Source organism: Melanerpes formicivorus, unplaced genomic scaffold (assembly GCF_026170545.1).
Source record: "Melanerpes formicivorus ecotype bairdi unplaced genomic scaffold, bMelFor1.0.p_v2 SCAF_678, whole genome shotgun sequence".
In the NCBI taxonomy this organism is placed as follows: domain Eukaryota; kingdom Metazoa; phylum Chordata; class Aves; order Piciformes; family Picidae; genus Melanerpes; species Melanerpes formicivorus.
This window is the reverse complement of record NW_027143030.1, coordinates 589-17525: the sequence shown is the minus strand read 5'-3', so window position 1 is coordinate 17525 and position 16937 is coordinate 589. Positions and strand designations below refer to the sequence as shown.

The window sequence follows — 16937 nt, the reverse complement described above, 5'->3', positions numbered from 1 at the left end:
ATTCTGTGCAATAACTGCTTTTAGATACATTTAATGCAACTGTGGGAAACTTCAAAGTACTGAAGCAGAAGACAAAGATTTGCTCATAACATAGTGGATGCTTTCCTAGATTTAGAACATTGAGATGCTTAAATACTGTGTTTTATTTAAAATTGCTGCAGGACTGAACTAAAAAAAGAACAAGAGATGATGTATTTTGCTTAGAAATGTTACCAAAACAATGCTCTACAAATCAGCATAAGGCTAATAAAAGAAAATCAGATCAACAACTGACAGCAAATACACTTTGACACGGTAGCATCTATTTGAAATGTGAGAGAGCTGGAGTCAGATGTTCTTTGCATGGTGAAGAGTCCTACCCATTATTATGTTCAACCTGTGAAAAAGGGACAGCACAGAGTAGAGTTCTCTTTGGAGGACAAGGAAACTCCAGGCAGTACTTCAAACCCACAAGTAAACTGCTTCAGATTACTGAGCGAATGTTTATTAGGAGTGGCTTCTTTAATGGCTGCTCGTGTTAATTTGTTAGCCAGTTAATTTGTTAATTGTGAGACTAAAATGCCACTTAAAGCATTTTGTTAATTTTAATTACATAAATTAATTGCAATTTGTCTTGTTCAGCAAGGCTATACAACACAGGTCAAAAATTGCCTAGCATTTTAGAACCTCATCCAATCCTTTTTAATCAAGCACAGTTTTTATTGTGCTATCAACAGGGAAGTTTCCTCCTAGTAAAAATCAGAGTATTACCATGCCAAATAAGTTTATGATGGTAATATGGGGGGAAATAAAATGTTTTACAGCTGTTACTGTTCCTAATCATTTTTGTAAGGGAGGAAGTACGGGCTTTTTTACCTTCACCGCCCTTTTGGGTGTCTCAGCCAAGATGGGAGGAAATATTCCTTTGTAGAAGCCAAGAAATCTATGAAAGGGAAAAAAAAAAGACTTATTTTTAGTATGGATAAACAACATATCATTACCATATTGCCAATTGTATTTTCCCTTTTGAGAAAAGCCACAAACATTTCAGCATTTCCAAGCATACAGACCAATAAAGATGCTCTTTGCTTGCTAGGTAACTAACCTGCTATCAATTCTATTCTGTGAGGGTAAGGTGATATAAAAAAAATCAGTAATGAATATGTGAAACTTCAATCTATTTTTCTCTGAGTAGACAAGAAATTGCATTTAAAGAGGAACATCTTTGACAATGAAGAGGAAGTATTATCTAATTGTTTTAATTTTTCTGGGCATAGCACTGATAATGAAAGCTGAAATCACAAAGTACAGATTTGGAAGAAACTGTGACTTCAGAAACCTGAATACAAAACCCTTCATCAGATGCTAGGACAAGACATCTTTTAAAGTTTAGTTTTAAATATGCCTCAAAATAGAGGAAATATTTCTTTTTTTCCTTGTACTGGGCAGCTCAGAACAGGATCCAGAACTCCAGGTGTGAGTAGTACTGAATAGAGGGGAAGGATACCCTTCCTTGATCTGCTGGCAGCACTCCTAATGCAGCCCAGGATACCAGTAGACCTTTTGGTTTCAGAGCCCATTGCTGGCTTGTGTTCAGCTTGGTGTCTACAAGGACCTTCAGGTTTCAAGTTAGTTGGAGACTGTATAATATTGGTGCACGGGGTTGCTCTTTCCCTGGTGCAGGACTTGACACTTCACCTTGTTGAACATCGTGAAGTTGCTGCCAGACCATTTCTCCAACATGTCAAAGTCCATCTGAATGGTAGTACAACCCTCTGGTATATTAAGCTGCTCCTCCTAATTTTGTGTCATTAGCAAACTTCTGGTGGGTGCAATCTGCTGCATCATACAGATCATTAATGAAGATGTTGAAAAGAGCTGGATCCAGTATTACAGTATCACAGTATCACAGTATCACTTAGGTTGGAAAGGACCTCGAGGATCATCGAGTCCAACCCATCAACACAGACCCCATGCCTAGACCATGGCACCAAGTGCCATGTCCAATCTCCCCTTGAACGCCTCCAGGGTCGATGACTCAACCACCTCCCTGGGCAGCACATTCCAATGACGAATGACTCGCTCAGTGAAGAACTTCCTCCTCACCTCGAGTCTAAACCTCCCCTGGCACAGCTTGAGAATGTGTCCCCTTGTTCTGGTGCTGGTTGCCTGGGAGAAGAGGCCAACCCCTTCCTGGCTACAACCACCTTTCAGGTAGTTGTAGAGGGCAATCAGGTCACCCCTGAGACTCCTCTTCTCCAGGCTAAACAATCCCAGCTCTCTCAGCCTCTCCTCATAGGGCTTGTGTTCAAGGCCTCTCACCAGCCTTGTTGCCCTTCTCTGGACACAGTATTGACCACTGCAGTGCACTACTAATTACTGGCCTCCATCTAGATTTTCCACAGATCCACGGATCATCACCCTCTGGGTCTGGCAGTCAGTTTTCAGCCAGTTTTCAGTTCTCTGTTTGTTCATTCAGTCCATGCTTCACTAACTTCTGTATGAGAGTCTTATGTGGGACAATGCTGAAAGCCTTACTGAAGTCTATGTAGGCCAATGCCCACTGCTCTCCCCTCATATATCCAGCCAGTCATTTCATCACAGAAGGTTATCAGGTTACCCAAGCATGACTTCCTCTTTATAAATCCATGCTGATTGCTTCCGGTTGTTGCCTTGCCCTTCACATGCCTGGAAATGATTTCCAGGATTAGCTGCTTCATCACCTTCCCAGGGATTAAGGTGTGGTTGACCAGCCAGTAGTTCTATGGATCCTCCTCTCTGCCCTCTTTGAAGGTAGCAGTGACATGTGCTTTTTTTCAGTTCCCAGGCCCCTCTCCAAGTTGCCATGATCATTTAAAGATCTTGCAATGATATCAGTGACCTCCGTCTGCACTTCTGGGCGCATCCTGTCAGGCTCATGGAATTATATATGTCAAGTATGCTTCAGTATTCTCTAACTTGATCTTCTTCAACCAAGAGTAAGTCTTCCTTATACCAGACCTTTCCCTTCTCTCCAGAGGTCTGAATTTCTGAAGGCTGGTCTTCATAATAAAAACTGAGGTGAAAGTGACAATTCAGTATTTGAGCCTTTTCCATGTCCTGTGTCACCAGAGCTTTTGCCCTACTCATTAGCAGTCCTACATTTTCCCTTCTTCCTTTCACCACTTAGATGAGATCCCTCACCAAGCTCAGCTATGGGTGGGCCTTGGCTTTCTCTGCATGCTCAGGCTGTTTCTATGCTCCTCCCACATTATCTGTCTCTGCTTCCACCTTTTGTATATTCCCCTTTTTATGTTTTGCCAGGAGCTCCTTGCTCAACTAAATAAGCATCTTGGCATTTTTGCCTGACTTCCTGCTTGTTGGGGTGGACTCTCTTGAGTGGAGGTGATTCTTGAATGCTATCCAGGTTTCTTGGTCTTGCCTTCCCTCCAGAGCATTATGCCACAGACTTTTCCAAGCTGATTCTTAAGGAGCCCACAGTCTAGTCTCCTGAAGTCTTTTTTGCCCTGCTCCTCCTTCTCAGGATCCTGAACTGAACCAAGGTACAACCAAGGCTCCTTTCAACCATCACATTCCCAATGAAGCATTTCTCATTTGTGAGCATGATGTCCTGAGGTGCATCTCTCCTCATTAATGCTCTTCAGTAGCCTCCTGAATTGCTTATGCTCTCCTACGTTCCTCCAGGAGATATTGAAGTGGTTGAAGTCTCTCAGGATTAGCATCTGTAAACACCAGGCTGCTTCTAGCTGTCTGTAGAGGGCCTCATCTGCTTGTTCTTCCTGGTCAGGCAGTCCATAGTAAGCCTACTACAAAGTCACCAGTCCTGGAGTATGCTCTTTAATGCTCTCATCATTCACCCTCAGGCGTTGTTCCACGCACTCCAGTTTCTCTCTTCCATAGAGGGAGGCAGCTCCCCCTCCTTGCCAGTCCTTTCTGCAGAGTCTGTATCCCTCCACTGCAGCATTCCAGTCATGCGAGCCATCCACAGCATCTCTGGGATCCCAGAAAAATCCTACCCCTGCGGCTACACACAGATCTCTAATTCCTTGTGTTTACACCCCACGCTCCGTGCCTTAGTGGGCCGGCACCTCGCACAGACTTCCTTGCTTGCATGCAAATGCTGGAGGCGATGCCACTTAAGCCCTGCTTTGTGAATTTTCTGTTCCTCATTGTTCACATCACCCCAGGCACTTTGCTTGTCAGCTCTGTCCACATCGCTCCCTCAGAGCTGCGGTAACTCTCTCCCTCCCTGGTAAAGCTGTCTTTACCAGGTCAGTCACCCTGCAGCAAAGATACCTGTGCGAAGATATCGCTGTGCATGTCATGTCACGCTGACCTGCTTATTGCAGCTCTCAGATCAACACCGAAGATTTTTCTGCTGGAGAAACCTCTGCTGTGAACCAGGAGAATCCACGGAGCTCAGCAACTAATTCATGGCTCTAAGAATACCTAAAACTTTAAGGGATCTGCAATTCATGGCTCTATGAATACCTAAAACTTTAAGGGATCTGTAACTGGGTTTCACTGCTTGACTCCTTTCCTCTGATGAGGCAAATCTTATCTTGCAAAAGAAAAAGAAAGGAAGGAAGGAGTTAAATCCTATTCCTATGGAACACATTAAGTTTAGCAATGTAAAAACACATGAAAACTTTGAGGCTATACAACCTTATATGCAATATGTAATTCAGTAAACACAGTAAGAACTAGCTCAGTATTTAATTATGAGCTGTGGTTTAGGGGTTTTCATTTTTTTTTTTCTTCCTCATTTGAAAAAGAAACAGGGGAAAAAAAAAAAGGAAAGATTAGTAAGCACAGCCAGTGAGATGAAAGAAATGAAAGAAGGAAGTAGAAAACAATCCCATCTCATCACTGCCTATTGTCACAGCTGGGTAATTTATTTTTCTTTCATAAAGTGTAGTCTCTTTCAGAATCTTCTGTTTCTGAAGTAGAGGACAAGCAGCTGCCCTGAGCTTTTCCAAATAATGCTTTACAAATTCACAGAATCATAGAATCAACAAGGTCGGAAAAGACCTCAAGGATCATCAAGTCCAACCTGTCACCCAAGATCTCATGCCTACTAGACCACAGCACCAAGTGCCACATCCAATCCCCTCTTGAACACCTGCAGGGATGGTGACTCCACCACCTCCCTGGGCAGCCCATTCCAATGGTTAACAACTCTCTCTGTGAAGAACTTTCTCCTCACCTCGAACCTAAACTGCCCCTGGCACAGCTTGAGACTGTGTCCTCTTCTTCTGGTGCTGGTTGCCTGGCTACAACCTCCCTTCAGGTAGTTGTAGAGAGCAATAATGTCTCCCCTGAGCCTCCTCTTCTCCAGGCTAAAAAATCCCAGCTCACTCAGCCTCTCCTCACAGGGCTTGTGCCATTAAAGACACAAGAATTGGAAATCTTTTCAGAATGAACTACTTACTTAAAAAAAAAAACAAACAACAAAACCAAACCCCAACAAAACCAAAACCAACCATCAGCACCAAAATATCATGACAGAAAGAAAAGCTTCCTTGGCTTTGTCAGTCAGAAAGTATATACATATACAATGATCTTATATTTCTCCTTGGTTAATAACACCGAGCTAGCCTACTTCTTGCACATGCTGTACAAAGTGGTTTAGACTCAGCTAATGAATGGTGATGACACCTCACATTTGAAAGATATTATCACCTGGATCCAGGCCTTTCTACAGAACACGTGCTCAGAAGAACTGTGGAACAGCAGCAGCAGCAATCACTGCAGTGTGTGATAGAAGAGAGGCAATGTGACATCACATCCCTAGCTAGAGACACTGGGAAGAATAAGCAAATCTCTAATAGAACACAGCTACATCTTATTTTGTTTTAGCATTAAGGGTCTAAATGAACATCACCATTCAATTGTATTCTGGGCAGCAGCCCAAACTCATCTTTGCAGCAGTTGATTTTGAAACATTACAGTCAATCATATCTTCTCAATTTGTTCTTTCAGGCTTTTGCTGTCCTTCTGGTTTGCATTTCTCGTTTGGAAGCCTCGAGTCATTCACCCTGGCAAAACGACCAACCTAAATCAGCTATTTTCTCCAAATTAGACTGAAATTGGGATCTTGCTTAGTTTGTTGTTTGCTTCTCTGTCTTTCACATAATTTTTCCTTTAAGGATCTAATAAAGTTGATTGAAGGCATGAACACAATATTCCTTTTCTTCTATTGCTGTCAAATTCAAGTCTCTTACCCATACTGTTTTATAATTGAAACAAAAAAAAACCACCCTTCTTAGGTCTAATTCTGCTTTCATTACCTCTGCATTTTCCCAAGTATAAATGAAAGACCTGGGTTTCATGACCACATCATTTACATTAAACAAATGTGTGAGTTTCTTACACAATGTTTTAGTTGAACAAAGGGAAGAAACTTTGAAGACACACCAGGTAAAAAGGTGGGTGGTTTTTTTTCACTTACTAAAAAAAAAGAGAAGAAAAGATGTCTACATGTAACAAAATGTGCTTAGGCTTTAATTTTGATGTAGTGGTATGTAGCATGTTGGGAATTTATTGCTAACAGAAAGTGAAACAACTGATAACATGGCAATATTAATTTAATAAAGCTGTTAGCATGAAGTAATCTTTGTGTTGGCCTAACTGGGGATTTAAAAGATTTTTAATTCCCTGAAGTTTCAGGAAAAAAAAACCTAGCAAAGGCTTAGTGAAGGCAGCCACAAATTAGTACCTACCACTGAGGGAAAGGGACTTAAAATTTAGCCATTTATTTGGAGAGCAGCAAGCTCCTAGACCTTTCACTCGCAGTTCACCCTCAATTACAGTGTCTAAAACCACTCGCCCAGCTGAAGAGGTATGCTAGAGAGAATCACACACAGAATTGTTAGGGTTGGAAGTGACCTCAAGGATCATCCAGTTCCAACTCCCCTGCCATGGGTAGGGACACCTCAAACTAGATCAGGTAGCTCAGAGCCCCATCCATGCTAGCTTTAAAAACTTCCAGGGGTGTGGCTTCCACCACGTCCCTGAACTGGGTGTCATTTAGGGATAATAAGCACAAAGTTGGGCGTCCCTGACTGATACTATGATACTTGAAAAGATATTAGAGGTTGGATGCACGCACAGAAAATCAGCCTTGCACACTCTTGCTCTGCACCCACCCCCCCTCATTTTTTTTTTCATCTTGTGAAGTATGTCATGCATATTATTTTACTGCAAATGTTAAACACATGTCCCTACAGGAACCTCATATAAAGCTATCAATGATACACTTAGCCTAGCTGGCTTCTGAATTTCTATTATGCAGGTATCTTTCTTTATCTGTTCCATGGCTATTATGCAGCTTTCTGCCATTTCAGACACCACCACTAAATACTAGGTACTTATTTTCATAGCATATTTAATCTCTTTCACTAAACTTTTCACTTTCACACGAGAATTAAGGAAAAACATTTGGTTTTCCACAAGTAAATGTAATACAAAATGATGTGTTACCGTGAATCTTTAGTAACACTGCTGTATTGTATCGTAGAATCATAGAATTGTTAGGGTTGGAAGGGACCTCAAGGATCAGCTAGTTCTAACCCCCCTGCCATGGGCAGGGACACCTCACACTAGATCAGGTTGCTCAGAGCCACATCCAGCCTGGCCTTAAAAACCTCCAGGCATAAGGTTTCTACCACCTCCCTGGGCAACCTGTTTCAGTGTCTTGCCACACTCATGGTGAAGAACTTCCTCCTAACATCCAATCTGAATCTACCCATTCCTATTTTTGTTCCATTCTCCCTTATATCCTAAAATGTCCCTCACCAGCTTTCTTCTAGGCCCCCTTAAGACAGTATCCTAATACTAATATCCTAAAAGAAGACCAAGTGTCCAGCTGTAAGCATACGAGGAGCATACCCATTCATGAAATAATTCCCTCAAATAAGTCAAGACAACAAGGAGTATGAATAGTGACTGGTTAAAAAAAGAAGGAATTGTCAGTCAGACGTATTAAGATACTTCAGTGAAAAAAAAAAGCACCAAACAGTGGAGGAGCTGGCTCAGAAACAACCAGACTGGCCAAGAAATGGATTAATAATCAGCATCAATTTACCTCACTTATTCAAAATGACAGTCATCACCATACTTACTGCATGTGGGTCAGATTATGAAGTTATTATGACCCATCAACCATGTGACTTTGTTATTCTTAGGGAGAAATGCCCTTCTTCCATGAGTTTTAATCACCTCTCAATCTCTTGGTCGAAATCCTTGCTGATTTTTAGCTTGCTAGGCTGCACTCTGAATTTACGTGAGTTACAGGACACAGATAAATACAAATCCCTCAAGATGAAACCTTCTCCTCCCTTTCTTATGCCTATGGCAGCAAAAAGTGAGAGTAAAAGGGAATCTTTGTTAAAATTTATCTCTATTCAAATGAGGATCTAGTTATCTCTTTTGCCATATATTTCTTGCATGCTTTCTGTGTTTTGCTACACTCAAGAACCTAAAAAAACCCCTGAAAATCTAGGAAGCTGAAGTTCTTTCAGCAGTTCTCTGTGTGTGCAAAAATATAACATCTTGTTCTGGCTTATTTTTCCCCAGGGATGATTATGAATTAATTTGTTAAATGGTACACTGTTACCATGTACTTCTTGAGTAATAGGTTGATGTATATTAAATTAAATTGGAATTGAAGAAAAATAGAGACATGCTCACACCTCAACCACTTACTCTGCAGGTGCCAGGGGCCTGTGAAGCTGAGCTGCCAGCTTCTGCTGAGGGACAAACTGGCCTACCTGGGAGGGAGGATGTCATCTGCTGGTGGGCAGAAAGGCAGGACTCTGCCAGCTGCAGCACACTCTGCTCGCTCCCAATGCTGCCAGCCCACCCTCGCATTGCTGGGCTCCTTGCCACCTTTGCCTGCTCATTCTTAACACTTAGAGTCTGGCCCCCATCACCAGCAAATGAAATATCAGTTTTGCCCATGCTTCTGAGAAGCCTTAAGCTGGTCTCTTTGATGCAATTCCTGTTGAAATCAGTGCAAATGGCAGCGTTATTATCACTGGCAGCTGGTCTAGGCTCTTACAAAATTACCTGCATGTAATCACTAGCTGGGGCTGTAGAATGGGTCTACATGTCTCATTTCTTACAACTGACAGCATTTTCTTCCCCCAAAGACTTTTCCCTCTAGCTGCCCCTTTGTTTGCAATAGGAACAAGCTACAGACATGCCAAAACAGCTTTGCCTAGAGCTTCTGAAACAGAAAAATTCTTCATTGCATTTTCGATTGTCAGAACTGGCAGAACGCTTCATTTGTTCAGTAGGAGTTTTAGTTGTTCAAACACTGGAGGAGAATTTAAGGGCTGTTGTTTCTTCTTTTTTTTTTTGCCCCCCCCCCCCTTTTGCTAACAGTAGTGCCATAACTGGTACGACAGGAAGCAGTCACTTTTAAAGTAGCTCCACACCTACGTCTATTGAAACTAAAGAATGCAAGGAAAGGATTCGTGTGGAGTTTTGCTACCAGAGGAAAAAAAGTAAGACTTTTGTAGCTGTGTGCTTGGAAGTCTGATTGTGACATAAAACCCAAAAAACCCAACACACACCTCTGTTATCCTCCTAGAGAGGATAACTAGATGTGTTCTCTGGAAGCAAAAAACATCCCACCCCCTGACAGCACTTCTCTGTGTCAAACTGATGCTGTGATTAATGAAATGAAAAAGAATGAGATGAGCAAAATTCCTGTGCTTGCCCTGGGAGTGCATCCATCTCAGATTGGTTGTGACTTCATAAAAAACACAACATTAAGTTGTTTTAGTTCCATCAGGAAAAAAAAAAAAAACAACCCAACAACCATGTGGCTCAGGAAGGAAATTTTTGATTGCAAGTTAATGTTAGCCTTCATTGGAATAAGTTATACTCTTCAACATCCACATGCATAATCCCTAGGGAGTTATATGACTGCATGTATTCTTTCCCATCTGCTAGCTGAACATGAGATTCAAGGGGCTTTCAGTGCCATTATACAGATTAGGGACTCTCCCAAAAGGACTCTAGGTTCAGGATACAGTGCATAACACACGATGAGATTTAGAAGACCAGCTTTCAGAGACAATTTTGTGCTTGTATGGGTTTTTCACCTGCAATTATTTGTCCTTGCAATTTGGGTCACTTAGATGTTTTTAATTTACAGATGCAATCAGTGATGTGGATACTTAAAGTGAACTGAACTGCAGGCAACCATAACTGCAGGTGCAAACTGTTGTCTACAATAATTTGAATTCATAAACACATTAATCTTCCAAAGTCTAAAGTAAATCTAGGCCAGTAGTGGGTTTCTAGTGTTTTTAACAGCCTCAAACTTGCACATGTTTTTCCTGCACTTTTTAACATTAAAAAGAAGAGGGTATCATGACAAATAAACAAACATGCACACACTAATTAATTTGATTCCATCTTTTAGCACCTCAACCTTTAGGGTAGATTTCTTACTCCCTTTACAGTACTCCCTAGTAGGAAATCATAAAGGATTCATTATTTTATACTAGTGAGACTGTGGATAGTTGCACCAGTAGAGAGCAACAGGCTTACATGTCGTATGAGGAAAGGCTGAGGGAGCTGGGGTTGTTCAGCCTGGAGAAAGGAGACTTAGAGGGGACCTTATCACTCTCTACAACTACCTAAAAGGATGTTGTAGTCAGGTGGGGGTCAGGCTCTTCTCCCAGGCAACTTGTGACAGGACAAGAGGGCATGGTGCCAGGGGAAGTTTAGGTTAGATACTAGGAAGCACTTCCTCACAGAAAGGCTGATTAGGCACTGGAATGGACTGCCCAGGGAGGTGGTGGAGTCACCATTCCTGGAGGTCTTTAAGTAAAGATTGGATGTGGCACTTGGTGGCATGGTTTAGCTGATGTCATGGTGTCAGGTCATAGGCTGGACTTGATGATCTCAGAGGTTTTTCCAGCCTCAGTAACTCTGTGATTCTGTGACATGCACAGAAATGGAAGTGTGTTTAATTGGCAGCACCACTTAGGTAGGGAATGGCACCATACTATCACTTGAATTTTCATCTGGCAGATAGCTGTGGTACCTAGATGTATCATGGGAGTGAATGTTAATACGCAGATGTGTGAGGAAACCCAGACAAATAGCTACTACCCGCCTAAAGACTGACAAAACACCTGTGTGTGTGTCACTGAAACTGGATTCTGTCTTGAGTCTTTGTTCACTCAGAGTTAATCATTATATTGAGAGGGGGGCCTCTATGAACCTTATGAAGTTCAACAAGGCTAAGTGCAGGGTCCTGCATGTGGTTTGGGTGGAGAATGGATTGAGAGCAGCTCTGAGGAGAACTTGGGGTGTTGGTTGAGAAGAATCTTAACATGACCTGTCAATGTGTGTCTGCAGCCCAGAAGGCCAACTGCATCCTGGGATGCATCAAAAGAAGTGTAACCAGCAGGTCGAGGGAAGTGATTCTCCCCCTCCATTCTGCTCCCCTGAGACTCCATCTGGAGTGGCTCTGTATTTCGCTCTGAAGGTCTAGGGTCCATAGCAGGGTGTTGGAACTAGATGATCATAGAATAATAAATTGGTAGCGGTCACAAAGAACATCTGAAGATGACTGAGTCCAAATCCCTCCTGCCAAAGCAGGATCACCCAGGGCAGGTCATACAGGAACACATCCAGATGGGTCTTGAAAGGAAACTCCACAACCTCTCAGGGCAGCCTGTTTCAGTGCTCCCTCAACCTTACAGTAAAGTTTTTCCTCATGTGGAAGTGGGATTTCCTCTGTTCCTGGTTTGTATCCATTATCCCTTGTCCTATCACAAGACATCACTGAAGAGACACTAGCACCTTCTTCTTGACACCTACCCTTTTTCTCATTTTTATTTCCCTTCACTTTACGGGGGGGTGAGAAGGCTGGGCCTTCCCCTCAACCCTCGACAGATCTCCTCTCAGCTTTCTCTTTTCCAGACTAAGCATCCCCAGGTCTCTCAGCCTGTCCTGCAGTCCTGTAATCATCCTTGTAGCTCTCCATTGGACACTCTCTAGTATATCCCTGTTCCTCTTGAACTGGTGAGCCTAGAACTGGACACAGGTGTGGTCTCACAGGGCAGAGTTGAGGGGGAGGAGAACCTCCCTTAACTTGCTGGCTGCACCCTTGTTACTGCACCCCAGGATAATACCATTGGCCTCCTTGGCCACAAGCACACATTGCTGTCCCATGGATTGTCCACCAGGACCTTTAAGGGCCCTTCCAACCCAAAACATTCTATGATTGTATGAGGGAAAGCATTAACAGATTTTTTTTTTCATTAAGGACTCTTTTATAAAGAGTTTTATGTACTTGGGACCAAGAAAATTATTACTAAAAAAAGAAAAAGAAGAAGAAAAAGAAGAAGAAGAAATCTCTTACAGTTACAGAGGAACAATACCACACACATCTGGAGTGCAATCAGGCAGTGGCAGTGTGATGAAGTGAGGGCAGAGGTGTGAAACTGAAGTCCAGCCCTTCGTTCCATCCTAAGTTACACTGCTTAAGAAAACTCTGTCAGATGATGATCTGAGTCATACACTGACTGTCATGGGTGCTGGAATGATGCCCAAAAGGACACCTCATATTCTTCACACAAATGCCCTAAAAATACCACATGGGCTAAGGCATTTTTCTCATTGTTACTTCAGCCTAAGAACAAATAGACTTTACAATTCACACAAACAAAATTGTTTTCATTTTTCAAAGTCACAGTATAACTCAAACATAAAAACTCCCTGTTCAGGCAATGTGCAGCAATACTTCCAAACAGATTCCACCGTCTGTTCTTCTTGTCCTTCTCACATAGTTTACAAAATAAAGCAATATGACAGAACAGAACAGAACAGGATAGAACAGAACAGAACAGAACAGAATAGAATAGAATAGAATAGAATAGAATAGAATAGACCAGACCAGACCAGGTTGGAAAAGACCTTTGAGATCATCGAGTCCCACCTATCATCCAACACCATCTAATCAACTAAACCATGGCACCAAGCACCCTATCAAGTCTCTTCCTAAACACCTCCAGTGATGATGACTCCACCACCTCCCTGGGCAGCCCATTCCAATGGCCAATCACTCTTTCTGTGAAGAACTTCTTCCTAACATCCAGCCTAAACCTCCCCTGGTGAAGCTTGAGACTGTGTCCTCTTGTTCTGGTGCTGGCTGCCCGGGAGAAGAGACCAACCCCCATCTGGCTACAATCTCCCTTCAGGTAGTTGTAGAGAGCAATAAGGTCTGCCCTGAACCTCCTCTTCTCCAGGCTATGCCATGTAATTACTTGGGAGAGGTGACTAACCTTCACTTTGAGTTTCTCAAAGAGAGGACAGGTAAATTTAAATGAAGGCTTACCACAGATTTATCAAATGATTCCTACCGAAGTTGGCTGTTAAATAATTGTTGGATTTTTCAAGGATTTACCATACATAAACACAGATCAACAGGCAAGCCAAATGCTTGAAAGGCAGAATCATGTAAAAGTCACTGCCCTAATTATTATTACTTACTATTCACTGATCTGCTTTTGTTTTAAGTAGCCATGCCCCACCTGCCAAACAGCCTCCCAATCTGCACAGACATCTGTAAAGAAACCTGACAGGTTGCCTTTAGAAAAGCAATGGAATCTGTGTCTCAGTGATGTGGCAGTTTCTATTGGATTATTTATTCAAAAAAACCCCAGCAAAACAAAACACCAACTTGCAAGGTGTTCTTTGAGCAGCAAACCTGCCTCGGCAGGTTTAACCTGAACATCTTTGTTTTTGAAATGTTTTCTTTTTCCCACTACACTTTTCTGATCCAGCACCCTTCTTGACTTGAATTCTTCTGCAGAAAAGAAATTTTGCCACTTCAACATTGAATAAACAAAACAAATGAAGCCTCTCTCCCAAGCTCCCCTTAAAAGCAGGCAGAGTGTAGTCCTCTACAAGTGAACAAAGTGTTTTGTGCAGCAATTTGAGTAAATGCAGTGCTAGCTATTTTACAGCAGGCAGCATGATTTTTTAGTGTCAAACCTTTCTGCATTTTCTGGCTGAAAACAATAATGACTTTATAACCCCCAACAGGTCAAAAAGAAAGTCAATTTGGGGAAAAAAATGTACTTTTCTTCCACATCTCTCATTTTCTCTGAATTTGCAGAAGAGATGGTTTATAGTTTTTTTTCTTGCATAGCTCACAAACGTGTCACAAAATTTGCTTAGTAATCAGCTATGAGCACTTAGAACTCATCCAGAGTAACTGGAGCTTATCACTGCACCTCTGAAGCAGTATAATTTGCACAGTCTGCAAGCACAACTGCAATTTGCAACCACACTGCTTCCTTGTTCATATCATCAGAGAGCATTACAAAAGTCAGTAAAAACAACATTTCACTAGGCATGACTAAATGATTAACTGGTATTCTGCAGAGTTGATTTGGAGACCTCACTGTAATCCTCAGGCAGTACAACTATTGAGGACATAAGAAGACATTTACATTGCTTTATCTAGGGTGACAAGCAGTCAGAACGGCAGTTTCCTTGCAAACTTGTGCCTATCAAACTGCTGTGGAAGACAAGATAGGCAGTGCTACAAGCAGATTTGCATGCCAAGGATGGGCTGAGAGATCCTAGTGCAATAGTTTCTGCTGTAATTGTAGCTGTAATTGTGGCCTTGAAGGAACAGGTAGTAAAGTTGTTTGGAGCAATGGCCATCCACAGGCAAGGGGCTAACAAAAGGCATCCGATGCTATCAGCACTGATACACAATGCAGCAGGGTCTTCTACAGGTTCTGTTTTGCTGTCAGCTAAAAGCTCAAAAGCACAAAAGTGTCAGTGAGCTTTGAATAAAATGTGTGTCTGCAGTATAAGAAAGAACCCCTCAATTTAAGAGGGATATTGAGGCACTTGAACTTGTCCAGAGAAGGGCAACAAAGCTGGGGGAGAGGTCTCGAGCATAAGCCCTATGAGGAGAGGCTGAGGGAGCTGGGGATTTAGCCTGGAGGAGAGGAGGCTCAGGGGAGACCTTATTGCTCTCTACAACTACCTGAAAGGAGGTTGTAGACAGGTGGGGGTTGGTCTCTTCTCCCAGGAACCAGCACCTGAACATGGGAACACAGTCTCAAGCTGTGCCAGGGCAAATTTAGGCTCGAGATGAGAATGTTCTTTACAGAAAGAGTAATTTGCCATAAAAATGGGCTGCCAAGGGAGATGGTGGAGTCACCATCCCCGGAGGTGTTCAAAAAAGGATTGGATGTGGCACTTGAAGCCATGGTTTAGTTAGTCATGAGGTGTTCAGTGACAGTTTGGACTTGATGATCTCTGAGGTCTTTTACAACCCTATTGATTCTTTGAACTGGGAGCCTAGAAGCTGGACAAAGAAAGAAAAAAAAAAGAGAAGAGAAGAGAAGAGAAGAGAAGAAAGAGAAGAGAAGAGAAGAGAAGAGAAGAGAAGAGAAGAGAAGAGAAGAGAAGAGAAGAGAAGAGAAGAGAAGAGAAGAGAAGAGAAGAGAAGAGAAGAGAAGAGAAGAGAAGAGAAGAGAAGAGAAGAGAAGAGAAGAGAAGAGAAAAAAGAAAAGAAAAGAAAAGAAAAGAAAAGAAAAGAAAAGAAAAGAAAAGAAAAGAAAAGAAAAGAAAAGAAAAGAAAAGAAAAGAAAAGAAAAGAAAAGAAAAGAAAAGAAAAGAAAAGAAAAGAAAAGAAAAAAGAAAAGAAAAGAAAAGAAAAGAAAAGAAAAGAAAAGAAAAGAAAAGAAAAGAAAAGAAAAGAAAAGAAAAGAAAAGAAAAGAAAAGAAAAGAAAAGAAAAGAAAAGAAAAAGTAAAGAAGAAAGAAACAAAACTTGCAGCAGTGTTGCCAACATCTTTGTGTTCGCTTTTTGGGTTACAAAAATTCAGTCAAGGATGTCGCCTGAGGCCAGGTGAAAATTATCTACAGAGCTGCATAACTGAAAAACTTGAGAAATAATACATTCTTGAGCAGGAGTGTTTCTGAATGCAGTAAAAGTTTCTTTCTGCCATGATGTGCCGGTTGGTTTCTGATGGCATTTTCTTCTGGGGAAGAACACAACTTTTTACCAAACAAATTTTACACAGGTGTAACAGTAAGAGAGCTACAAGCTCTATATGGCTCTTACTCATTGAGTCAGCTCCTCCTGAAGGCAAAGTGCTCCTCTTTGTTTTCATAGAGTTTATACCACCTCTTTTGCAAAGAACTTTTAAGGCAGTTTGGAGAACATACTATTCCTTTTTCTTGAAAGACTACATGTTCCTTAGGTTTTTTTCCTCTAAGTATTCAAGATATTTTTGTACCTGTGCTTCTTTCCTCCTATTTTTCTTTGTCTTTTTACCTATCAGGCCTACTTCCATGTAAATAAGGTTGGCACTGTTATTTTCCAGAGACAAAGCAGACTACTCTTATATTCAAGCTACTTTAAGCAAAAAAAGTTGAATCTCACTTATGAATACTGATATATGTCTGTTGCCCTATATAGATCTACACCACCTACAAACACACCCAGGCTTCTGTGAATAACTTGGCATGTTCTGATTCAGGGTTTCTAACAGAAATTATTTGTTTGTTTGCTTAGAGACACTTAAAAAAATGGCTAAATGTCCATCCTGAAAAATCAGTGTCTAAAATGTAAGTTTAAGGGTACCTTAAAATTCATAAATAATCAATAGGGGGTGGAAAGAAAAATGCTTTGCCACATCTCTGGTGTCTGCCCTACACATGGACTCCTTGGAAACCGCAAAGTATAAAGCAGTGCCTCATAATGTAATGAATAGTTGTATTTTGTAGGAAAAGTACATCTACCACTCAGACAGACACAGAATGTAGCAGTGCACGGAGGCCTGAGAGGCCTGGTACTGCAGCTCGAGTCTGCTACCATTTGAGCTAAAGCAGAACTACATTAGCTGGCACTAACAGCAGATCATTTATCCTGTCTGCGGGCAAGCTATCACGTCAGACAGCAGC

At 41.8% G+C, this 16937-nt stretch overlaps 1 protein-coding gene across 1 annotated transcript in view; it reads right to left on the bottom strand.

The window, feature by feature from the left end:
• Positions 1 to 2454, bottom strand: part of LOC137460613 (mitochondrial 2-oxodicarboxylate carrier-like) — a 28854-nt gene extending 26400 nt beyond the window's left edge. The window contains exons 1-2 of the mRNA XM_068170850.1: positions 2360 to 2454; positions 856 to 922 (exon numbers count right to left, since the gene is read on the bottom strand). Coding sequence (XP_068026951.1) covers positions 856 to 922; positions 2360 to 2454 — 162 coding nt within the window. The remainder of the gene's footprint in view (positions 1 to 855; positions 923 to 2359) is intronic.
• Between the last annotated feature and the right edge of the window lie 14483 nt (positions 2455 to 16937).